The sequence below is a fragment of the Drosophila nasuta genome, chromosome X (assembly GCF_023558535.2).
Source record: "Drosophila nasuta strain 15112-1781.00 chromosome X, ASM2355853v1, whole genome shotgun sequence".
Classification (NCBI taxonomy): domain Eukaryota; kingdom Metazoa; phylum Arthropoda; class Insecta; order Diptera; family Drosophilidae; genus Drosophila; species Drosophila nasuta.
In genome coordinates, this window is record NC_083459.1 from 30207179 (window position 1) to 30233866 (window position 26688).

The following is a 26688-nucleotide window of genomic DNA, read 5'->3' on the forward strand; positions in this document are numbered from 1 at the left end:
TTGGTTAATTTGCTTAATTTGCTTAATCTACGCACAAAATGAGCTAATTAACATGCACAAATTATGCGCAATTCCCTCACGGCACTCGGAACTGGGCTAAGAAGGATTTGGCCAAGCGGCAGACAAGATAGCACACACACACACACACTTACACACACATACATTCACACATGCACATGGTCATAGCATTAGCATTAGTTTCGTGGAAAAACCTCTTCAGGCACAATGAAAAATTCCTTGTAATTTATGAATGAAAATGCGCATAAAAATGCAAAGTGTAAACGAAAAAAAGCCAGAGCACAAAAGGCCAACTAAAAAAAAAAACACAAGACAGACAGCGAGAACAAGTGCAAGATAAGATAGAGAAAGAAAGAGAGAGGGAGAGAGAGAGAGAGAGGTCAGAGAAAGTGCAGCTAAGAAGAACAGAACAGAAGCAGCAGGAGCTCGGAAAGTGCAGTAAAAGTGAAAATCATTTGATAAGTTGAGGCCAAAATAAAGGGTGAACCGGAACGGAAGTGCAGGTATGAGTGTGTGTGTGTGTGTGTGTGTTGTTGTTGTTGTTGTTGTTGTTTGAGTTGTTGTTGTGGTGTGTGTCACCAAGGGTAAACCTGGCAATTAAATGCTCGTTAAGTCAAAAACCAGCAGCAAAACAGCAGCAGCATGTTGAGCTCCTTTCTAATTACTTAACGCAATTGCAGAGCAGCCAAAAGTAATGACAATAACAAAAACAAGTACAGCAAATGGTTAAATGAAACAAAAAGCCACCAGAGAACGATGTTGCGACTTGGGCTGTAAAATGCCGCACAGAAGCAATCAGAAATGCAGCAGCAAACAAAAAATAACAAACATGAATCAACTAGAAAGTTCCACAACTAACAACAAGGAAAACACTTTAAAAATTTACGAAATTGATGCTGCATGAAAGTTGGCTTTAACTGAAGAATATAAATAAATAAAAATCAAAATAATTGATTAAATTAAAAGTGCCTTCTAATGAGTGGAAAATTCATTCGAATTTTTCTTCCAGAATATTTAGCTTATAACTTAACAAGTAAGAAAGTTACAGTCGAGTGTGCTCGACTGTGAGATACCCGCTACCCATTTTTAATAAAGGCAAAATATTGCGGTATCATTTTCAAAATATAACGAAAATACTAAAAATACTAAAAATATACCAAATGGTATGTTTGGTATATCGATATACTATTCAAAATATACCATAGACGGCACAATATACCAGATTGTCAGCCAAAGCAACTCAGACCTCTAGTAAGTAGGCGTTTTTGCCCATACAAAAGTATTTCTTTAATAACTTCCACAATTTTTATCTGATCGCAACCAAATTTCAAGGAATCATAACTACTATAGTAATTATTATATATACCAAAATTCGCAACTCTAGCTTTAAAATTACGCTTGTTATTCGAGTTTTTTGATTTGCGGGGGCGGAAGTGGGCGTGGTAAAAATTTGAAACAAAATTGATCTGCGTGCAAACATAACAAATGCTGTCGAAAAAAAATTATAGCTCTATCTCTTATAGTCTCTGAGATCCAGTGTTTCATACGGACAGACGGACAGACACACAGACGGACATGACTAGTTCGTCTCGGCTGTTGACGCTGATCAAGAATATATATACTTTATAGGGTCGGAGATGTCTCCTTCTACCTGTTACATACATTTCCTGTCGACACAAAGTTATAAGGTTATTTAAGAAATACATCTCAATGGCAATTTCGACTACTGCAGTCAGGTCTTATATCTACATTGATAATCTGGTTTATTTTGATATCTTAAGTATATTTCCATCGGAGTTCTTCTTCGATATACCAAACACAACATTTGGTATTTTCTAGTATTTTTGTGGTATATTAATTAGTATGTTTTTAAAATAATACCGCACTGTTTTGCTTTCTCACAATAAACTGTAGATTTCTTACTTGTTACTGGCTTTTGAATAATGTAGGAAAAAAAGAGTTTACCATAATTACCATACTATAAATCTCATAAGAAATAATAATTCTAAAAAAAGTCACAGCTTATTAGATAAATGAAATGTTCCGAATATTTAGTTTATGGATTAATCCATAAATTAAGGCAATAATATGTTCGAATTTATCTTAAATTTAAAAACGCAAAATAATGTAGATAATAAACAAAAATGCTGGCAATAAAGTTTTAATCTATAAAGTGATTAGAGTTTAATTCTAAAGGATCTTGGAGTAAACTATAAATAAATATCACAACTTGGCAATTTTGTTTATCGAATTATTCATGTGAAATTTGCAGAGTATTATTTTTGTTTATGAAGATAAGTTGAGTTATGAAGTTAAGAGATTATCCCCAACTACAAAATTTGTTTAGAAATGTATAAAATGAAAAGTGCAGAGTTAAGTGTTGGTAAAGCTTCTGCTTATATAGTTTTAAAGTAGAAATAAATGTCAAAATTTTGGTTTATCAGAGAATCATAGTAAAATGCTCAGAATAGTTAGCTAAGTTCAACAAGTTGTATTTAGTTCACATCAATACAAAGTTTCTACATATTTTGAAAGCTTAAGCCATAAGTAATGAAGTCGCGTCACAAATTACAGGGTATTTCAACGTATAAGTATATTTATATAGAGAGGAAAAGAAATTACATTTTGCGCATTTCAGAAATGACAAATGAATTGTGACTCGGGCGAATCATTCACATTCACATTCACATTCACATTCACAAGTGGCTGTCACACGTGCATAAAAAACTTATTATTTCCCTCTCATTCGCAATGGACACACACACACACATACATATACGCATACACTAACCCCAACTGCCGCGGTGTCTTAATCGAAATGTATCGATACAAAAGGTATCGACTACAGATTGTCGTTTCAATTATGAGTAAATGTACTCGAGAGGCAGACAAAAGCGAGGGAATCCATTGCCGTTTAATAATTCATAAAGAACGCAGACACAAACATGGATACACACACACACTCACACACACATACACACGCATGACAGACACACATAGGAAGGGGAAGTAAGAAATAATATTGATTTTCTATGTATTGCTGCAATACTCGGGACTTTACTTTACTTGCGAGCACTCTCGCCTGAAACTTTCAACATCAAGCAAACAAATACAATACAACAAACACACACATACACACACACACAAACACACACACAGTCGCACACAACTTATGTGTTGTTAATTCCACATGACACATGCAAAAGTTACCAAACTGGGAAAAGAACAACCAGAAACATGAAAGGAAATTGTCAATCAACGATCAAACCGAACTCCAAATGCACTTCAAAGTGTGATCAAATTTAATAATCGAATTGGTATACAAATAGTGAATGAATAATAAATGATTGGAATATTAATAAATAATAATGAAAATACAGGAGAATAAAGTTATTTTATTTATGTAAGTAAAGACAACAATAACTTGCATTAATTTCAGATACACTTGCAATAATAATTATAACAAAATAAATGTATTCAAGTCAAATGCGAACTTGCAATAATAATTCATGAAATCACAAAGTTGTCTATAATATTTTGAATTGATTGAAGTTGTAAATGAAATCAAGTAAAAGAGCTACAAAAGAATGCTATTTGATATACCGCAAATTTACAAAAACATACCAAATGGTAAATTTGGTTTATAAGTATTATTATTATTACAAAATATTCTTCTACTCTATAGATTGCAGGTATGAAAAGCCAACTAAGCTTTTCTTAAGTTGCTGCACAAATTATAAGGTATTTTAATAGAAAAATTTATCGAATTTAGCAAGGCAACTTCCAGTAAGTTTATTTAAGAATAAAACTTATAAGAATTGTCTATAACTTCAACCGTTTCCATACGCTGTCTCAATAATTGAGTTACATTAAGTGAGGTTGTGAGGTTTTGAATATTTCTTATCTGTAATGTTAAAAATGGATGTGTGAATTATTCATTTAATATATAAATACATAAAGTAAAGGTATTTCGTCAAGTGTTACTTGTTGCTTCCAAAGTCGTACATGCTCCGTTGTTCCCTCTCTCATATGCCGTATTACCTTTCACATTGATTTAAGATGATTTCGTGTATGCCGAAAATGTGAGTGAATAAGCAGATATTAGTCGAACAGTTGTAACAGAGTATTGAGTGCTAAGTCAGTTGGCCATCAAAGAGTCTTTCACCTGTCTCTCCCACTACCCACTACCCTCCCCTCCCCACACCATTTGATTGAAGTCCTCTGCGAGTCGCAGCTGGGTAGAAGCAAAAGCAAAAAAAAGTGTTGCATACCCAAAAGGCGCGCGCCGCTTTTACTTTAATGGGACAGCCAAAAAAAAGTAAAATAAAAAGCAGCAGCTGCATTGAAGCATCGTAAAACGAATCGACTCGACTAAGTGGTCACCCAGTGGGAATGGGCGTGGCATCCGCCCACGCTGGCTTAATTAAAGTTGCTGTTTGCTGTTCGCTGCTGCTCATAAATTGAATTTCACTAAACACAACTGTACTTGGAAAACAGCATTGAACAGCATTGAAGAGCGTTTAAGCACCTGGATTAATGCAGCGTCTCTCTGGCAAATCCCGAAGGCTATGGCACATGCCACATGCCACATGCCACTTGCCACGCAGCCACTTGTCGCATTTAACTGCGTTTTGATGAGCCGCAGCGATGTCAAGGCAAATTAACAGCTAAATAGTTGCGCCCCGTTTATCCAGCTTAGCTGCCGCCTCATATGTGGCACATATGTGCGCATTTCGCTCTTGATTTTAGCCACAGTCAAGGCATTTCCCAATGCGGAAATACCATCGCATCGGGGCATTTCCGATTCCCGATTCCCGATTTCCCCGTCGCAGTCGCAGTCGCCAAAAACTTGCCAGCAAATCGCTGGAATCGCCCGTCCGGATCAACAAGTGGACAGCGAATAAAGATGGCAATGATGACAGCAGAAAGAGAGAGTGAGAGAGAGAGAGAGAGAGCGCGAAAGAGAGACAGCTAGAGAGTGTGCTCAACAGTTACCTGATGAGGTTTTATGGCCGCAAGGAGTTGCCCTAACTATGGACTAAGGACATTCCGCAAATGCATTTCGTAAACAAAGCTGCAGGCAAATCACAAAAGATTTTCGCGGCAACGCGACAAGCAAATGTTTTATGGATTTGTTTTTGCATTTCGCGCGTCCCTTTTTTTCAGGAAGTGAGCCACAAAAAAATAAAATTGAAAGGAAAAAAATGTAAATAAACAAACAATCAATCGAGCTGCCCAGATGTGCACCAAGCAAATTCTCTCTCTCTCTCTCTCCCTCTCTCTCTTTCGCTCACTCTCCCTCTTTGTTGCAACCGCAACGTTTCCCTTTCGCTTAGAAACACGTCCTGGCAGGATCGCTCTGCACTTGTCCCTTGTCCAAAAAAAAAAAGTTACATATAAAGTCTCAATAAAAACGAAATTTCTTCCCATTTACTTTTTGCATTTGTTTTTCTAGCGCTCTGGCCACGTTCCTTGAGTGTCCTGCGACCTGTATCCTGTGTGTGTATCAAGTGGCCTTCTTTTGCATCTGTGATTCCTGCTTCAAGTGTGCGTCCGTCCGTCCGTCTGTCCGTCTGTCCGCCTGGCTACCCAGCACAAATTACCACGAAAAGGGTGTGACACATTTGCTCACAGTGGGCGTTCTGCAGCAAGTTGTTGTTGATGTTATTCATTCGAGCAGCTTCGAGCAGCTTCTTTTTGCCCATCATATTATATTTAGGTGTCTCATTTAATGCTATTTATGGCGTTTTTTCTTTTCTTTTTTTTTCAATGAGATGCAACTATTCGAACACAAAGTTTACTTGGTAATTTCCTTTCTGTAAAACACGAACCTTACTTTCTAATTCTCTTGACTTCTTGTAAAAAAAAACCATAGCCATAACATGATAATAATTATGTGGTTTATAATTTGAAATATTTGTTGAATTTGTTATCATTTTTAAAGTGTTTAATGCAGCTAAATGCATTATGAAATTGTTGACACGAACTCCACGAATACTTTAAAGTACTTTATGTTTCATTTTAAGGCTTCTATTACGTTTCCTTTGCATGCTTTGAGAAATGTTCATAAATGAAATGTGTATAATATTATATAAGATATAATAATATAATATAAATCAAATGTGCATAATATTATATAACAGCCGAGACGATATAGCCATGTCCGTCTGTCCGTCCGTCCGTCTGTGTCTGTCCGTCTGTCCGTCCGTCCGTATGAACACCTAGATCTCAGAGACTATAAGAGATAGAGCTATAATTTTTTTTCGACAGCATTTGTTATGTTTGCACGCAGATCAAGTTAGTTTCAAATTTTTGCCACGCCCACTAACGCCCCCGCAAATCAAAAAAAATCGAATAACAAGCGTAAGTTTAAAGCTAGAGTTGCGAATTTTGGTATATATAATAATTACTATAGTAGCTATGGTTCCTGAAAATTTGCGATCGGATAAAAATTGTCGAAGTTATTAAAGAAATACTTTTGTATGGGCAAAAACGCCTACTTACTAGGGCTCTTAGTTGCTTTGGCCGACAATCTGGTATATTGTGCCGTCTATGGTATATTTTGAATGCGGTACTATATCGATATACCAAATATACCATTTGGTATATTTTTAGTATTTTTGCAATATATTTGGTATATTTTGAGAAAAATAGCGCAAAATATATTTATTTTATTCAAAATGGGTCAAGTACACTCGAATGTAGCTTTCTTACTTGTTTAACCTTTGATTTGTTGTCTATCACAATAATTTATTACTTTATAGTAATCTGATTAATTACTCTCAAATTTGATTCTTCAGATTTTTCAAATTTAAAGAGTATCTCACAGCTGGTTACTCGCAGCTATGTTTCAATTGCTACCCCTGAGTTGAGCTTGTGTCAATGGCATTTCAATTTGTTGGTTCGTGCTTTTGGCTTCAAGGCTGTCAGTGCAACAGTCGCAACATGAACTTGCCGCTGACGTTGCACTGCAGCTCGCTGCACCAAATTGGTTTTCGCCTGCTGGCTGCCAAAGGGGGGAGTAAGAGCAGGTCAGTTGAGGGGGCAGTTGAGCAGCGAGACATTGGATTCAGCTGGCGTTACTAATTGACAGGCAATGGCAAAGGGGCAGCAGATAGAGAGAGAGAGAGAGCGAGAGCGAGAGAGAGAGAGAGAGAGAGAGAGAGAGAGAGAGGAGACGAGCAGTTGTTGCTGCATTAGTTGAAGCCCTGTCGTTTAAGCAAAACCATTGGCAAGTCTTTGTGACTAAATGCAACTACCAAATACCCATTGAATGAAAGAGCAAAAAAAAAACAATTTCAATCAATAAAGAAAATTAAAAAGCATACTAAATCCAAACAAAAGCTTACTTTCAGATACGCTGCGAAATTAAAAACTTTCAAATGTGCTTGTCTGTAACTAAAATATATCGATTATATATAATATATAATTGTGAAAATGAATGCCATAGCAGCTAAAAGCGTGAAATACTTTTTTACTATGATATACCACAATTGCCTTCGTTCCATATACCAAATATTATACCATAGTAAATTAATATGAATTTGCGCTAGATACAAAAAAAAGGGTAAACTTTAAAAGACTTTGTTGATGAAAAAAGGTGAACAAAAATAATTGTTTAGATAGGTATAAATTTCCTCACCAAACTCATAGAAATTTGATTCAGTATTTTGAGGTACTTGTGGTATTAAGTTGAACTTGAAATGTGTAGTAACAAATGTTCTTCAGATTACTTGCTACTAGTATATGCAGTGCGTAGTGGAGAACTAAGCTAGAAATTTGATTCAGTATTTTAAGGTACTTGTGGTATTAAGTTGAGCCTTAAATATGCGCATATGTGAATAGTATGTAGTAACAAAATTTCTTCATATAGTTTTACTTGCAACAAATAAATGCAGTGCATTGAGGAGAACTAAGCTGCTTACATTGTTTACAAGTTATTTGGATTTGGCTCATTTTGAGTTGGCTTTAACTGAATGGGAATTGAAGTTTTGCGATAGTCTCAAAGCGTTCACATTGAGCTGCTTCCGTTTCAGCTCTGTCCCCCCTTCTATCGGGGGGACACAAAGTCAAATCACGTTTCTGGGCAGCACACAAAGCAAACAATTGTGAAATATCGGAAAATGTGCAATTGCAACTGCAGCTGTTTGGATAACGTGAGAAGAGAACTCGGACACAGTTGAGCAACGAGTGGAGAGTGGAGAAGCGATGAAGGGGGATTCCCTCGACGATTATGCGACTATGCTGTGCACTCCACACACAAACACAAACACACACATAGAGAAAAGGAGAGATAGCTTCGATAGTAAAAACCCGGAATGAAGCTGAAAATTCGGAATAACATTTTGTGGGATTTCGAAATATGTGTGCATAAAAATTGAAAAATTGTCAACCACACGATGAGTTTGCCTCATAAATTGAAAAAGAGGGAGAAAGAGAGAGGGGAGGAGGAAAAGGAAGAGGAAAAGCGTGTAAGTCGGGAGGGGGAAATACCAGTTGGCCTGGGAAAAATGTTGCGATTGCGTGTGAAAATGCAACAAGAGCGACAACTGCGGCGCGTTGCACGTTGCACATTCCGCATTCCACATCAAATGTGCCACTGCCGGGGAATTGAAGTTGCAGTTGCATTTGCAGCCAAGGAGTCACTCAAGAGAGAGAGAGAGAGAGAGAGACCTTTTGACACCATACAAGGACAACACAAAGGGGCAGTAACAAGCCATCATCAGCGACGTCGAGTGTGGGAAAGTAACGCCTTAACCCTTCACTCTTCACTCTCTTCTTTCTCTGCCAATTGCCATATACTCGTAGTACTAGACTAACTGTTGTGTTCTTCTCTCTGGGTGTGTTTGTGTTTACCCACACTTCTGACAGCCAACGTTAGATTGTCCAGTTTGCTAGTTTGATAGTTGCGAACGAAGGGTTTTTGCCAAAGACAAGGATTTATTGCCTTCCTAGAAGCAAAGTGGCTAAAAGCAGCCTATGCCAACAATGCGAACTGCTCAAAGATTCTCTTCCTCTTCTTCTCAGTCTTAGTCTCCACTCCATTATTGCAAGTTTGCTTTTCATTTACAGTTAAGACTTCAAGACGCCATGCTCTGGCAACTTTAAAGCAGTTCAAGCTGAGCTTTAGAGGAGAAGCTTTAACACATAAAGCTCATTTGATTAAGTTGTGTAAGCTTTATAAAGCACATTTCATTGAGCTTTATGTGATAATGCTGCAATTTGGATTACAAAGCTTGTAGAGTTTTCGAAGTTTGGCTCTTGTCAAAGTTTAGTTAACATAAACATTTCAGCAAGCAGCTTTGAAAGCTCTATTCGAAATTTAAGACGTAAGACAAGACGAAAGCGAAAGTTCTCTCATGGAAGTGCTTTGTTATTAATGTAGAAATAAAAATTCTTTAAATTGTTTGAAGTACATTCTAATAAATTTGTCAATTCAATATTTAGAAATTGTATATAGCAAGTCTTAAATTGAATTTTTAAATGTATAAATATTGTTCTGCCTTTTCTGAATTTGTAAAGCGACAGTTTTCTTTGAGCTAAAAGCTAATTGAAGTGCATTATTATTAAGAATTTAAATATATCTAACAATAGAGCTAAACTTGGTTGTAGTGCATTCTCATTGATATACAAATTTGAAAATAAAATGGCTAAAACTGTTCAAGTCGAATATTAAATACTTTGAAATTGTAAATAGATCTTCAACAACTTATTTCTTAAATCCATTGAATGTTTCCTACAAATCTTTAACCTTAATCCAAGCTTATTATGGTGTCAATTGCAAAACAAGAAATTCCCTGATTAGCATACATAGCTTAAGTTAATGGCATTAAATTTGTGTGTTAATAAATTTTGAAGCTGATTGCTGAGCTGAGATCATGTTAATGAAAGGATTTCGAAATGAATAAAATGTAATCATGTGATTTAAAATCTGTGTGTGATTCGGAGTTTTCCAAAATGTAAAGCTGTGAAGGATTTAATGGGACGTATGATCATGTGATTAGTTTAATTTGAGCTGGAGTTATGCAAGGTTTAGTAGTTGAGTGCTCACGATTTCACGATCGTTTTCGTTTTCATTCTCATTCTGAATTTCATTGTGTTTGGTATTTCGTGTAAATTGTTGTTCAGCCTTGAGGCTGAGTCGCAGTCATAAGTACGTGTAGTTTATTTTGGGCTAAATGCAAAAGGAGAATGAGATGTTCTTCTCCATTCAGAGATTCAAGTGAAAATAGCTGTCAATAAAATCAAAAGTTGTTTGCTTTCGAAAACTCTGATCGCAGCTGTTGCTGTTGTCCTCGTCTTCGTCCTCGTCCTCGTCCATTGTCCTGTTCCTGGTCGTGCACCTTGTGCGCCGTCTGCGGCGTCAACGGCGTTTGCACAACAATGGCCCAACAATATCGTTTGGCCCAATGGGCCAAGGTTAGGCGCAGTGTTTGAGCGCCGATCACTCTCGCTCTCTGTTCTCTACGCTCTCTACTCTCTCTCTCTCTTAGCTCAATTTATGAGCAATATCAAAAAAGAGTATTCGGAAATATTGACAGTAAAAGTAATGAAAGCAATTTCCATGTGGGAGCTGAAGGGTTACTTTTTGCATTTTGGGTTTTTAAACTCAACTCAACTTTTCAAAATATTCAAAATGTAAAAATGTGAAAATGCAAAAATCCATAATGCATAATCCCAAAAAAATAAAAGTAATATTGCAGTTTCTACAAATGTAATCAAGGTCAAATAGAGGACACACAACGATAGCGATCGCAGGTAGCAAAAGCGTGTGTTGTTGCTTTAAGCCAAAAACAGCCGCGAAAATGTCCCGAACCCGAGTAAGCCATAAAATGCGACGCGGATTAGCATGCGCAGGTAACGGTTGAACACGGTTGAAAACAGTTTTCCGTATTTCTAGGAATTCGCGAAAATTCAGCGACTATCTCTCTCTCAACTACCTGCTATCGAGCTAAGTCTGAGACTATATAAGAGGCAGACTACAGAAGTGGCAGGCAACAGTCGCAAGGACAACAGCAAACCGAGCAGATCGACGCGTGAAAGTGAAGAAGAAGAAGTTTTCGTTGAAAGAAACGTGTTCTAAATTGTAATAACGAAATATAATATTCTAAGATGGGTTGTTGTGCGAGCAACTTAAAGATGGATATGCAGCGCAGCCTGGACGGCAGCATTTATGCCTCGAAGCGCAGTCGCAGTGGCAGCAACAGCAGCAACGGAAGTGGCAGCGCCAGCGTAGCAAGTGGCAGCCCCAATGGCAGCAACAGCAGCGGATTGGGCAGCGCCTGCAGCACACCGCAACGCAGCAGCAATCGCAGTATTTGGAGTCGCAGTGCTAATCAAACGCGTCCCATTCCCATTTGCGATGATTTCGCCGAGCAACCAACTCAAGTTCTTGATCGCTCCTATGGCTATCACACTTGCAGCACAAGCACGAGCAGCAGCAGCAGTGCGTGCTCTACTCCCAGCAAGCGGCAGCTGCGTTGCACACAAGAGATGGACAACTACAACAGTCCGAACAATAGTTGTGAGGACGAGGAGGAGGAGGAGGAAGCAGAAGTGCCTGCTGTGGGCAATCTGGAGTGGGAGATGCATATGATGCAGCAGGCACAGCCGATCATGTGCAAGACATCGTCACCGCTTTGCCAGCGTCGTCTACAGTCTCCGCCAGTCGGTGGCAGTCGACAACAACAACTGCAACATGATCCCAACTCGCGTTCGTACCACAAGTGGCGCAACTATTTGCAGTGCACACCGGTTCACATGCTCCACAATGTGAGTCACATTCCCGAGGCAATTGCGGGTCAGTTTTGTCCCATCGATTTTCCCGCCTTCAGCGATTTGGAGGAGATGGAAAGTGCCGCCAAGCGTTACAAGGTCGACAGGGGACATCATCAGGATCAGCATGAAAGCAGAGACTATCAACAGCTTCGCATGCAACAGCAGTTGACACACACGATTAGCACAGATCTGTGAAGAGCTCTTCACAAAGCTGAGAGCTGAGAGCAAAGCACTCAAAACTCGACGACTTCGCTTGGCCTGAAGACGTTTGTGAAGTTTTGTGCTGCCAAACTACGCTGGCAACAGGTGTGTCAGGCAGTCAATCAATCAATCAGCCAGTCAATCGGTCGCTCAATCATTGTACATAGTCAACAGAGAACAACTTCTGCTGTTCAGCAAAATTGCCAAGCAACAATCAAAAACAACAACAATTCATTCCTTTCGTATTCTAAGCATACCAATTTTTTTTCATTTTTTCTAAATATATTTTTAAAATTTAAAATCAAATTTTAAAAGTCGAATTTATTAGTTTATAATACCAAATAAAATGCGCAACATGTTGCCAATCAAAAATGCAATGTAAAATCGTTTTCTTAACACAAACTTTGTGGGTTTTCCTTGGTCAAGTTAACAATCATTGGCAGCTACTGCAGTTGGGTTAAAGGTCACTTCTTTGCAAATTTTCCATCTTTGGATTTTGCATTTTCATATTTTATGCATTCGCGGAATTTCTACGGCTGCTTTTCTGCATTTTTCCCTAATCCTTTTTCTACATTGCATTATGCTGTGATCATTTCGTTACCTTTCTTTCACTTCATCTACCTGCTCTCGTTTGTTACTCTATTTGTCTCTGTCTTTCACGTAGGCTTAGAGTATCTAACTGTCTTTGTCTAATCTTTAATCTCTAGAAATTTACTCGCAAGCTGTGATCATAAGTCTTACTTTATCACTTTTCTTGCATTATTTTTATTATTTCACGCTCTTTTCTTTTGCATTATTTTGCTACAATTTGTGTCTCTTTTCTTTCTTTGCAATTCTCAATTTTACATAAAGAACTTGTTGTGGTCTCCCTCTAACACTTGCTAATTGCAAATGTGACACACTATAGTTGTCTCCTTCGCCAAAGTCAATAAAATTCAATTGATTTGTTTGCTTTATTCAAACTCAGGCAATGATTACTTCATTATTTTGGGGGGAATCGTAAAAGATTTTTAATGTGATTAGCTGGCAAAGGAAATCTAAAATAGTTTCCACAACCGCAAACAAAATCAGCAATCACAATCAGCCAAAGAAATTGTCAAGCGTCGTCGCAACAGCGAAAGTTCAAGGTAATTGTAATGCTAACAACTTGCTGCAACTTGCAACTAACAATAATTTCATATTTGATGATTTGATTGCTCCGCACAAAGCCAGACAAAGTGCTGTGAAAAGTGTTGTGCGGTACAAAAGGGGAAGCGGGTGTCAGGGGAATTGCACCGCAAACTGACCAATGAGAAAAATCAATGCGCATTATGAATAATGCTAGCACATAACCAGAAAAAGAGATTGACTACAGTGTGATCGACTCACAGATACTACGTAATTATTTAAATGGGAATTTAAATGTGGAAAACCCGATTCATAATAAGAAGTTCAATGTTCGAAATTGTGAGAGACAACTTTTTGCAAAAAATATTAAACAGCATAATCTAGAAAAACGGAAAATGAATTTGCAAAGCAAGAAATTTATTTTAATTAGCTAAAAAAATGAATAACAATAAAAGAAGTACTACAAAAATTAGAAGAGACTTCGAAGAAATACCAAATTTTAGAAAAATACCAAGTTTAGTACTATAAAATACTGTATAGACTAAGGCAAGCTTAAGAAATTTAAGATTCAGCAAAGTACGAAGTGAATATGAACGTTGGAGAAGTAAAAATCGTATAGAAATTTGCTGTTCGAGAAAGAAATACTAAATTCAGTATAATAAAATACTATATATACTACTGCTTCTATGCAAATATTTAACGCAATGTTATGACAATGAATGAACAACTTTTATACAGCAAACTCAGTGCTTTAGGGTATTGGGAAAAAGGGCTGCACACAAATGGATGGCACGCTGACCACAGAGCGTATGCGTAATATTAAATCAAAACTATATATAAAATGTACATAAATGCGCAATAATTAATTATGACAGTAATGCCCAAAAATAAGCCGTAGATTTATGTGTGCAATTTGCAATTTACACAAAATATGCGACGACGCAAATACATTTTGTGTGGAAAATGTGACACAACACAAAGCAAACTTGCAACAAGAATGACGCTGACAATTCGCCTTTGATTGTCCATAATTTAAAGCCTGGAATATTGATTTTAGCAAATGCCTTTCGGCTCAACTCGCAACTCGCTCCCAACAACTGCCTTTTGCGCTACCTGTTAACCGAATCGAAACCTTAAGGGCATGTCAAGTGTCTGTGGGCGATTTCGACTTTCCGACTTTCCGACTTCTTGGCCTCGTCAAGCGTTATCGATGGCCCAATGCTGACAGGCTGCCCTGACCCTCCCCTGCTCCTGTTGCTGTCCCTGTCCCTGCCCTCAACTCAATTGGCATACGGCAAAGCTCTTCACTCTCCACTCTCCTCTCTCCTCCGTCTGTTTTAGCCATGACTTTGTGGTAAGCAAAAAAGCAGTTGGCATTTTTCGATGCCAATGTGTTGGCCATAATTGTGAGTTCGTCGTTGAGTCAGTCAGTCGATCCGTCAGTCAAACCAACACCCGTCTCTAAGCCTGCCTAACCAACCAGCTGTCTCTCCTCTTTCCTCTCTCTCTCTCTTCCCCCTCCCCTCTAGACACCTCTTCAATTGTGCGACCTGTGCAGAGGTGGAAAGTCGCGCTCTAGGTTACAACATGGGGTCAGGTCACAATGCAATTTCAGTCGCGTGGCAGCTGGATACACTGAGAGAAAAGCTAGGCAACATTGAATTGAAATTGAATTTCACATGAGTTCAATTTATATTTTAAATTCGTTTTCAATACATTAAAAATAATCGAAAATAATTATGACAATTAAAAAAAAGATTGGACATACTTTTACAAGATTCTTGATAAAAAAACAAGTATGAAGCAACTACGAATCTTTGTTTTTTTATTCTTTTTAAATGCATTTATTTAGATAATTGTTTATAAGATTTTTAGACAGACCTCAAGCTTGCAGTTTTAGAGTTTCAAGTGAAGTTTTTAGATGACAGACAAAATTTAATAAATATTAAACTCACTCAACTGTTTGAGGCTATAAATTATTTAAAAGCAATACAATATTACTTACATTAACATTTGTACAAATTGGAAAATTACCTGCAATTAAATCGAAAGAAATCAATTTAATATGATATACAATTGAATATGAGTAGTCTTAATAATAAACTATGAGCATTAAATAACGAACTCTTCGAATCAGCTCGTAAAAGTTTAATATAAAGTAAAGAGTGAAGATCTCACGAATTTTGTAAAAATTTGTTTATTAGTTTAATAAATGTTGTAATTTAAATATAATTCTAATTTTGATTCTTCTGTATATTTAAATTCCAATAAAATTGTAGTTCATCTTTGCAATAGTAAACAAGTAAGAAAGTTACAGTCGAGTGTGCTCGACTGTGAGATACCCGCTACCCATTTTAATAAAGGCAAAATATTGCGGTAGTATTTTCAAAATATACCGAAAATACTAAAAATATACCAAATGGTATGTTTGGTATATCGATATAATACCACATTCAAAATATACCATAGATGGCACAATATACCAGATTGTCAGCCAAAGCAACTAAGACCCCTAGTAAGTAAGCGTTTTTGCCCATACAAAAGTATTTCATTAATAACTTCGACAATTTTTATCTGATCGCAACCATTTTCAGGAATCATAACTACTACAGAAATTATTGTATATACCAAAATTCGCAACTCAAGCTTTAAAATTACGCTTGTTAATCGATTTTTTTGATTTTCTGGGGCGAAAGTGGGCGTGGCAAAAATTTGAAACAAACTTGATCTGCGTGCAAACATAACAAATGCTGTCGAAAAAAAATTATAGCTCTATCTCTTATAGTCTCTGAGATCTAGGTGTTCATATGGACAGACGGACAGACGGACATGGCTATATCGTCTCGGCTGTTGACGCTGATCGAGAATATATATACTTTATAGGGTCGGAGATGCCTCCTTCTACCTGTTACATACATTTCCTGCCGGCACAAAGTTATAATACCCTTCTACCCTATGGGTAGCGGGTATAAAAATTGCAACGATATTATGCATGTGGTTGGTCTATCTATTAGTTGGGGTTCTATGCATAATTCAGGTACTCAAATGTAGTCATATGAAAACTGTAAGCGAGCTGGACATAAAAAGCAAGACATTGCATTTAAAGTATAGCAGATAATTAAGAAAAGCCTAAAATACTAAAATATAACTAAACTTTTTGAAACTTTAACTGTTTGTATCTTCTCGCCATCTAGTCGTGAGCGTGGCTCATTTTTAAATCTACAGCTAATTATTCTTAATTATGAATTTAAAAGTTAGTAATACATCTGTAAAGTGTCAAGTGAATTTCTTCGAGTGTCGCTCAACTTAATCGTGTCTATACACGTTGCACTTTGGGAGCCATCAACGAGCGAAGTCCTCAACTGAAGGTAACTTGCAGTGCCACTTGACCACACCTCCTCCCGCCCCTCGGCGTTGACTGGGCATCGAAACAATTACGAGCATTTTCAGTGGGCAAATTGCAGCACATTTGCACCTGTGACGTGACACAGAGCGAGAGAGAAGGAGAGAGAGAGAGAGAGAACGGGAGAGAAAGCAGAGGACACTGCCTCGATTATTGTAAAACTTTTGCGTTGCGACAGAGCGAAAATAAAGTTTGTTTTTTTTTTTTTTCTGTATTATTAAAGTGCAGAGTGCAGAAAGATGGCGGGCGGGTGGCTAATAATATGAAATAATAATTTTCAGTTGGCGAAAACGCACAATTTAACAATTTTATGTGAGGCAACTTTTTGTGCGCCGGACAGCAAATTGTTTATGCGAGTGTGACAAAAAAGTTTCGTCCTTTCTCTGTGTGAGTGTGTGTGTGTGTATGTGTATCTGTGTGTGTCCATTTCCAGCAGTCACACACTCATAAAAATGATATAGAATTATTAACTTTCTGGGGTCTCGAATTGGGCGATAAAAACAACAAAAAAAAACTGCCCTGAGGCCTTTCATTGTTGGCCCAACAGATGCGTGGACGTAAATGAAAGGGGGCGAGTGTGTGTGAGGAGGGGGCGTGGCATAGCACTTGGTGCTGGGCAAAAGGTCTGTGAACAGTAATAAATAGTAAATCGAGCTATTTTCTATGGAATTTATGCGAAAAATGCGACACATGAAATGGAAATAAAAGGTTCAGTCTAAAAAGGACAAATAGAGAGAGAGAGAGAGAGAGAGAGAGAGAGAGAGAGAGAGAGAGAGAGAGGAAGGAGGAGAGGGATGCCCCTCAAATTTAAGGGGCGGTAGGTGTTTCGTCCTTTGATATTCACGGCTGTTTTGCATTATGCAAATGCCATAAATACAAAATATGATTATGAATTAAATACAAGTTGCGCCTTTAAAGCAGTTGTAATTGTAGAAGATAGCAGCAAAGAGAAACGATTAAAAATGCATTAAAAATGTAATTGAGCATTAAAGTGGAAAATGCAAAACCAAAAGCAAAATGCCGAGAGATAAATCACAATAGAAATGGGCAAGAAAAAAAAAACAAAATTAATTCCCATTTGAGAGACGGATTTGTGAAGATAACATTTAATATTATAATACGACAGTTGATTTATGGCCAGCAAACTCAGAGACCACTTTATTCTCTAGCTTAGTTAAATCATTTATGGGAGAGATAAGTTTAGCACAACATTTTCAAGTTCAAATGGAATACCGCAAGCCAATCAATAATTAATAAGTACAAAAAATTAAATAATATTAGAACAAGCAAACAAGTTTGGTATTATTATTAAAATATACTAAAATTAATATACCAACAACATTAAAATATACTCAAGACATATTTGGTATATTAATATACTACTACATTTATAGCAAGTGTAATAAAGATAAAACCGAAAAATATACTGAAATATAAAATATACTGAAGAGTAAGATGTTATAAAGTCACACCGTATATTAATTACGCTGACTAAATTAACTTAAATGAAATCAAATCTAATTTCTGATATCGTTGAAAAAATCAATAATGCAAAATATCTAATGATACTCTAAAAGTATATTGAACATTTTAGTATATTAATATACTAAAGCGTTAATATTGTGAACCGAGTGGAGAGAACACACGTGGCAAAACAATAATCAAATAAATACAAGTACAGCGAGCACATTTAAACTATGTGGCATAAATATTTATGTTTTGAAATAGTTTAAGTTGATTGAACAACGAATAAATAATGATATCTCTCTATCCGACTGCGATATGGGGGAAAATTGTGGAGTGCGCTCGCTTGACTCTTTTCCCTACATAATACATGACTATTTCGACTGGTTTGCCATGAACTTTAAACTGGCTGTTGACTTGCGAGAGAGAGAGAGAGAGAGAGAGAGGCGAGAGAGCGGATGAAAAGGGGTCTCAGAGTGTGGTTGGTCTATCTATTAGTTGGGGCTCTATGCATAATTCAGGCACTCTAATGGTAGCCGCGAGCACCTGAAAACATTGAGCTAGCTACACATAAAAAGCAAGAAAGCTACAGTCGAGTGTGCTCGACTGTGAGATACCTGCTACACATTTTCAATATTATTATTCTAGTATACAATAAAAACTGAAAAATTCGGAAATATACCAAATGCCATAATTGGTATATTGATATACTATTAAAACAATTAAACACAAAGCAGTATTATCCTTCAAATATATAAAAAAGAAAAATAGGACAACTTTAAAGTACATTCGGTACATACTTGGTATATCGATATATGTACTATTAAAACAATGGCAAAACAATTTAGTATTATTCTTCAAATATACTAAAATAAAAAACTGAAAGATACCGAATGATATAATTGGTATATCGATATACTATTAAAAAAAATTGAAAAGAAATGCAGTATTATTCTTCAAATATACTAAACAAAAAATAGGACAACTTTAAAATACTCAAGTGTACTAACATTCGGTACATACTTGGTATATCGATGTATGTACTATGTTATTTAAACAATTGCAAAACAATGTAGTATTATTCTTAAAATATACTAAAATAAGAAACTGAAAAATACTGAAAGATACCGAATGCTATGCTTGGTATATCGATATACTATTACATTTAAAACATACCAGATTATTAAGGACAACCACTACAACGCGACTTTTTGCGGACGGACAGACAGACGTCATAGATGTTGACGCTGATCAAGAATATATATACTTTATGGGGGAGATGCTTTCTTTTGCCTGTTATCAGATAAAATACCCTTCTACCCTATGGCAAGAGGGTATAAAAAGGCAGCTAAAAAAAGAGTAAATGGTGCGACATTTTAAAAGGGCAGCTAGAGAATGAGAGAGGGAGAGAGCAAGAGAGAGAGAGAGAGATGTGTAGGTAGTCAACAGCTTAGCTGGGCAGGACAATCAATTTGAGGCAGGCAGGAAAAAATGTGAAATAATTGTTGCAACTGCTGCCGAGCTGAGCTGAGCTGAGATGAGCTTAGCAAGTTGCGAGTAACAGCTACTTAGTTGTTGCAAGATATATGTGGATGTAGATGAATTTAATCTGCTCTAATTACTAAATGCAACACTTGAAACTTCAAGTGTATCGCGTATCGCGTAGGGTACGAAACGGATTTAAATGCTTAAATCCCACATGAATGTCGCGTGCGCTCGCACATTTTGTGGCCAAGATTAAGGCTGTGCCCAATGATAACCGCAAGCGAAGAGATAGAGCAAAGGACAAAGCCACAGAGATTAACCAGTCAGACCCACGTATGATGATTATATGCATCTGTATCTGTGTGTATTTAGATCTCTAGGTTTATAGCACTTGCCACTTGGCGGCACAAGCGACACTTGAGTTTTATGGAAAAACGTTGCCTGGGATTGAGTTTTAATTCGCTCATCGCGTGAGGCGTTTGTGAGGGGATTGTGTCGTTTCACGGGATTATGTCTCATGTTGCGGTTTTATATATACATTCTCTATCTTGCTACCTTTTAGCGCCCTGATGAATTTATGGCCCAGCCTTAAAGCCGTATATTTCGCAGTCGTCTCGTTTCCTTTTAATTCCCTCGCTCAGACTCCGTTTTGCTGTGAGTGAGTGAGTGAGAAAAATGGCTAAACAAAAGCCCCAAAAGGGAAGCTGCTGGAATTCGATGCGTGTAAACACGCAGAGAGAGAGAGAGAGAACTAAAAACGGAGACTGAAAGGGAATTCTCCTTTCCCAAAAAAAGCAAAAACCAAACAAACCGAAACCGAAACGTTTTGTGTTTAATCAAATTCAATTATGAAAAATACACAAAAAAATGTTTGGAAGAAAGTCAGAGCACAAAATGTACACAGAGAAAACAAAAGCCGTGTTCCCAAATGGGAAAGGGCTGCAGAAAATTAAATGTAAAACTAATTTTGCACAGCACTTAAACAACACGAAGAACTCCCTAAAGAGTTAGACGAGCACTTTCACTTGCTCATTCGTTTTGTAATATTATGACTCGAGAATAGTTTGAGGTTAATTTGCGAATTAACCAGTTATTTCATAGATAATGTACAGATCAAGAAATACTTTAACTTTCTAGCAAAATAATTAATTGATTATTAGGTTTTGACTGTGGTACAGAAAGTGCGAGAGTGTGCTCGACTGTGAGATATCCGCTATCCATTTGGAATAAAAGCAAAACAGGGCGGTATTTTTCATAAAATATACTAATTTAATATACCTCAAAAATACTGAAATGTCAAATCGGGTATATTTTGCACATTACGGTATATTTTAATATACTATATCAGTATACCAAATATCACCTTCGGTATATTTTTAGTATTCTTGTGGTATATTAATTTGGTATATTATAAAATTAATACCGCACTGTTTTGTCATTTTAGTATTTTTGTGGTATATTAATTTGGTATATTATAAAATTAATACCGCACTGTTTGACATTTTAGTTTTTTTGTGGTATATTAATTTGGTATATTATAAAATTAATACCGCACTGTTTGACATTTTAGTTTTTTTGTGGTATATTAATTTGGTATATTTTAAAATTAATACCGCACTGTTTCGCTATTATTTGAAATAGATGGCGGGTATCTCACAGTCGAGCACACTCAACAGTAGCTTTCTTTCTTGTTTTTCGACTTTTCTTAATTAAATTAACTAAATTTAATAAATGTACTTACACTTAAAGAAGTGTTAAGTTATGTAATGTTGTAATGAATTAAAAATGGCAACTATTTTAAAGGGTATCTGTGGATCGTGTTGAATAACTAGAAGCACTTTGTTTAAGCTTGTTGTTCTGTTCAACTCAAGTGACAACATTGCCGCAGAGTGTTCTCGAATCAAATTTGCGTTAAGCTGCTGTTGTTTTTCGCCCAGTGTATTGGTAGGCGAGCCTATGTATGTGTGTGTGTGTGTGTGTGTGTGTGTTGTTATCTGTTAGCAAGTGTGTCAAAATCACATTAGATGCTGTTAACTTTAGCCACTGGCTTTTTTTGCCATCACTTTTGTCGTTTTGTTTGTTTGCCGCTGCTGCGTGCAAATTGATTGATTGCTATTGATGCGTGATTTGTCCTTAACCCTGACACACAAACACAACCAAACACACATATATATACACATATATTGTAGTTGATGGTGTGTGTGTGTTTATTATGAAGCTGACGTTGGCTTTATCTCTGCTTTTCTTTGCCTTTATCTTGGCTGCGATTTCAGGGTCGCTCCACCAACAAAAACAGTTTCGGGTGAACAAATAACTTAGGGTGTACATTATTAACTTTTGCTTACAGTTGACTTTGCTTTGTGTAAACTTTGTTATCACGGCCACTTATCATTTATCCAAGGCCAAGCTAATCGACCGACCGACCCACAGAGGCGACTTTCAACTTTGAGTTTGTACAATATTAGTAATTGATTAAGCCAAATGCTGGCGACTTCTAATTGCGCTTTACAGCTGAGAGGCATCTCAAGTGTGTCCCTCTATTCTACTTCTCTTTCTTTCTCTCTCTCTCTCTCTTTTTCTATAGTCATCTCTCTTCATTTGCTTTCTTCTTTAGTTGTCGCGGAATCCCCATTTGAATTTCAACTCGGGTTTCTTTCATGTTGCCCAAACAACTTGGACAGCAAATTTCAAGGCTATGCTCCTAAGGGAACTCACACCTAGCCAACACACATAACTATATGTGTGTGTCTATATCTACATATATATTTATATATATATACATATACATATCTGTATGTCTATACCTGTAGCGCAAGCTTGCAAGAAACTTTGATTTTGCATACTTTATCTCTATTCGCTCGAGGGCCCAAAGACAAGCGAGAACTGCGCATTTGATCGACGAGCACATACTCTGCATTTAGTTTACAAAGGCGATAGTACAAGTTTTTGCCAATTTAACTTAGCATTATTTGTTAGCCAATTCTAATTAGTTTCAATACTAATGTTTTGAAATTTTATTTAATTGTACAAAAATTTAAAACGCATCCTAACAATCCATGGATGAAAATTGTGAAAGCCTCGATAATAATTTTTGAAATTAATACGCACAATTTGGTAACAATACATTGACTTCTTATAAGCCATAAAATTCGAACTGAAGAGTTGAATTGAATTCAAGTGCAGCATACTGATCCATGCAACAACATTCAAATATACTGAATACCATATTTGGTATAAAAAAACGAATTGAATTCAAATTATGCTCACTAATCTGTGTAAAACTAGTAAAAAAGTTTTAAATAATTGATTGAGGCTAAGCCTATTGTTTTAAAACTACCCTCTTGCGACACTTTGAGGTTTACAGGGTATACAGCCAACTGAAACTTGTCCAAAAATTCGCTTTGTCAGCTTTGCGCCAGTAGCCACAAAGCGCAGAGCGTCGAGCTGAACCTTTTGTGGCCTAACTAACTAGGGAGCTGACACATTGACACTTACACACACACAGACACACACACACACACGGACACAAGCTAATACACACACACACACACACAGAGATACTTCTCTGGCAATTTGACAATCGCTTTGGTATCTGCTTTTTTTGGCCAATTGTTGCGCATGAGAAACTGCATCGCATCAATAAACAACCATTTTTGCTTGGCATTTGCAAAAAAGAAAAAAGAACTAAATAAATAAATAAATAAAAAACGGGGGGAGGGAGTGCTTAAAATATATAATATAGTATTCCCGGAATGCCAGACGGACGATTGTCGCTGCCATTTGCAATTGCAATTGCAATTGCTATTGATGCGTTTTTTATGCGCCTACTCTAGCGGTTGCAACACAAATGCTGAAAGGGTTATAGTAGCGGCAGTAAAAGGGTTAAAAAACAAGAAAAGCCAAACACTCACAAAAAAAAAACAAAACAAAAAAATGAATTCGTACATAATAAACAATTTTTCATGGCCCTTTTTATGGCATTTTATGTCTACACACATGTTGGCCTGGCCCATGGGTCATAAACACGAGCTGTAAACGCTTTAGATGCTGTCGCGGCACTTTCGTTCAATTCCATTCCATTCCATTCCATTTCGTTCCGCAGGCCAAATGCCTTTGACATTCCGACATGCCAACTAGAGATGGCAAAGCGAGGTTCAAATGTGCGGTTAAGTAAATAGAGATGGTAAAATAGGAATATCGAATAGTGAAAGGAAAGGATAAAGAAAGAGAGAGAGAGAGAGAGAGAGAGAGCATTCATGTAGAAGACAGAAACAGCGCAAAGGATGCTTAGAAGATAATCATAATATTAACAGATTTGAACACTTGCTCGAGATCAACTCGAAAAACTGTCTTGTAATATAGTAAATACAAAATTATTGCTAACTCCAAATAAGTGCTTATCAAAAGATATAAGATCCATCTTTTGGTATATGTTTTTTTCTCACTTTAAATAGTGTCACACGCGACATTATTGTCAATGCATTGACTTTACTTATAATATATTTAACGAGAGAAGAGCTTCACAACTTATGTTGGAAAATGCAAAACAAATATATAAAACTAATTCAAAATTAAGTTTATATTATTTAAGTTGGAATAACTATATTTTTGATAAGTTTCAAATATGAATAGAAATATTTCTGTTATTTAAATTTTTGTTAATTTTACTTAATTCGAATTTAAATTCAAATTAAAATTTGAAATACTTATTTCATATTATTTGGATCAATACATAAAGAGGTACGAATGCATTCAAGCACTCACGATTCACGCTCATCACTATTAGGATAACAACTACTGGGGTATATATATTGAAAAGATTCTATAGAAGTGGTTATTAATAAGAGTAGTGTACAATTTATAAATTTCAAATATTTGGTTTATATTACAATTCTTTTAGAATAATATACAAAGAGAAATGAATGTTTTTAAGTACTCACGACTCACGCTCATCTCTATTAGGATAACAACTACTGAGGTATAATAATTGCTTATTTATTTAAAATATTCCTTAGAAGTGGTTATAAATTTCAAATATTTGGTTTACATTACAATTCGTTTAAAATAATATACAAAGAGAAATGAATGTTTTTAAGTACTCACGACTTACGCTCATCACTATTAGGATAACAACTACTGGGGAATAATAATTGTTTATTCATTTAAAATATTCTATAGAAGTGGCCATTAATAAGATTTGTGTACACTTTATAAATATCAAATATTTGGTTTATATTACAATTATTTTAGAATAATATACAAAGAGAAATGAATGTTTTTAAGTACTCACGACTCACGCTCATCACTATTAGGATAACAACTACTGGGGGTTAGTAATTGCTTATTAATTGAAAAGATTCTATAGAAGTGGTTATTAATAAGAGTTGTGTACACTTTATAAATATCAAATATTTGGATTATATTACAATTCCTTTAAAATAATATACAAAGATAAGTACTCACGACTGACGCTCATCACTATTAGGATAGCGTGTGAGGGTGGGAAGTGTGAGAAAGAGAAAGAGCATGCAAATGGCAGCAAGTGGCTTTAAAATTGAGTCACAGGCGGCGCTGCTGATGAATTCAGCTGGGACACAAACCAAACCAAAAGGCATTGGACGACAATTGCACCTGTGTGTTGATGTTTTTGTTGCAACTTTAGGCATGCCATAACACACACCTCAACAAAGCCCACACACACACATACACACAAAGATTCCTCTCTACCTCCCTGGCATTTCAGCGGTCGAGTTTAATTGAAAAACTTTTGCAGCCATGTAATGCCATTCGCAAAGAGAACACAAAATAAAAAAAAAGAGGTCAAAAGAGAAAGAGACGCAGGCAGGCAGGCAGCAAATCGAATGCGAGTTGGCATTCGATGAATTATTTGCGCTGTCATCGCGGTCAGCGGTCAGTCGAAATCAATTAGAAATTATTTGCTCGACATATTGCGAAATAATGCAATAATTATTATAAGGGCAGGCGGCAAAATGCAACTTCAATGGATGAAAGCATTTGAAATGCCGCAACAACCAACACAACCCATAACCAAACAGGCAACATGCAACAGTCATGCAAGCCACGCATCATGCCGCATGCCGCATGCACTCGCTGCATGTAACATGCAACTTAATTAAAAAGTTCAAAGTTCAAAGAGAGAGAGAGAGAGAGAGAGAGACAGGCGGGCAGAGAAGAAGAGAACACACACAACGCCAGAGGGGATTGAATTGATAAGTGCTCCATGATGGACGAGAAAAATGGAATTAAGTGCGAATTATGAGCCCGACCATCGCAGCAATTAGAGATGGACACAGCGCGTGTCACGAGCTGAAAACGATAGGTAGATGGTAGCTAAAAGGCTGAGCATTAGAAAGTATAACAAAGAATGTTGACTGTACACTATAAAAATTAAAAAAAACACTTTTTAAATTATTGCAATGAATCGAATTAGAGATGTGCGTGAGTCACGAACCGCCAACAATAGCTTAAGGTAGTTGAAAGTTGGAAGTTGATTAATAAACTTTAAGACGTATATATTAAATCTATAGAATCATACTGTAAGAATACAATACAAATTGTAATTTTAATTATTATATGACTAAAACTAGAGGCGAGCGTGAGTCACGAGCAGCTAAAAACAGCTGATAGTATTTGAAATTAAATGAACGCTAGAGGGCTCCACAAAGAGACGGCCACCAATCGGTGATTTTCTATAAAGCTATCGGTAGTATCGATAATACAAAGTCATCGATACTTCTGATCAACAAACAACACACTTCTCATGTAACTCTATCATTCTTTAATAAAGAATATTAAGATTAGTTAATTTCTAACCGTGCCTACTAAATTTACAGACTTCTTGTATACTTAAACTTATAAACTTGTTTGTAATAAACTATAACCTATTTGTAATAAAACTGTTAAATACTGTAAGCGAATGTATTAAGAAGTCAAAGGATATTTTCAGTGTTGGCAAACACACAATATTTGAAAATAAGAATAAAAACCATACGATATCTGTTGGCCTCGCTGTGAACTTTGATGACATGCCACGTATGTTATGTAGTGTGAATTTTGAGTAACTTCTTCGCTTTTGTGTATATTACATTCCGTTTGCCACATCCTCTGCATGTCAGCTAACTGCAGCTGCTGTTCAACACTGGCTTTGCCACTCAACAGAAGTGCCCATCACTGGCAGAAAGCAGCAAGCAACAACAAAATAAAATAGCCTT

The 26688-nt window shown here is 36.5% G+C and overlaps 2 protein-coding genes across 3 annotated transcripts in view; one reads left to right on the top strand and one right to left on the bottom strand.

Moving 5' to 3' along the window:
- The window catches only part of LOC132796507 (uncharacterized), a 78943-nt gene that overhangs the window by 11945 nt on the left and 40310 nt on the right, over positions 1-26688 (bottom strand). The window lies entirely within an intron of this gene.
- LOC132795998 (uncharacterized) lies at positions 10638-12244 on the top strand. The gene is made up of 2 exons (XM_060806996.1): positions 10638-10838; positions 10919-12244. Exon 2 carries the CDS (start codon positions 11131-11133, stop codon positions 11989-11991), a length of 861 nt encoding a protein of 286 aa, XP_060662979.1. The 5' UTR covers positions 10638-10838; positions 10919-11130; the 3' UTR covers positions 11992-12244.

Coding starts and splice junctions, on each gene's coding strand:
- LOC132795998 (XM_060806996.1), top strand. CDS start 11,131: ATGGGTTGTTGTGCGAGCAACTTAAAGATGGATATGCAGCGCAGCCTG.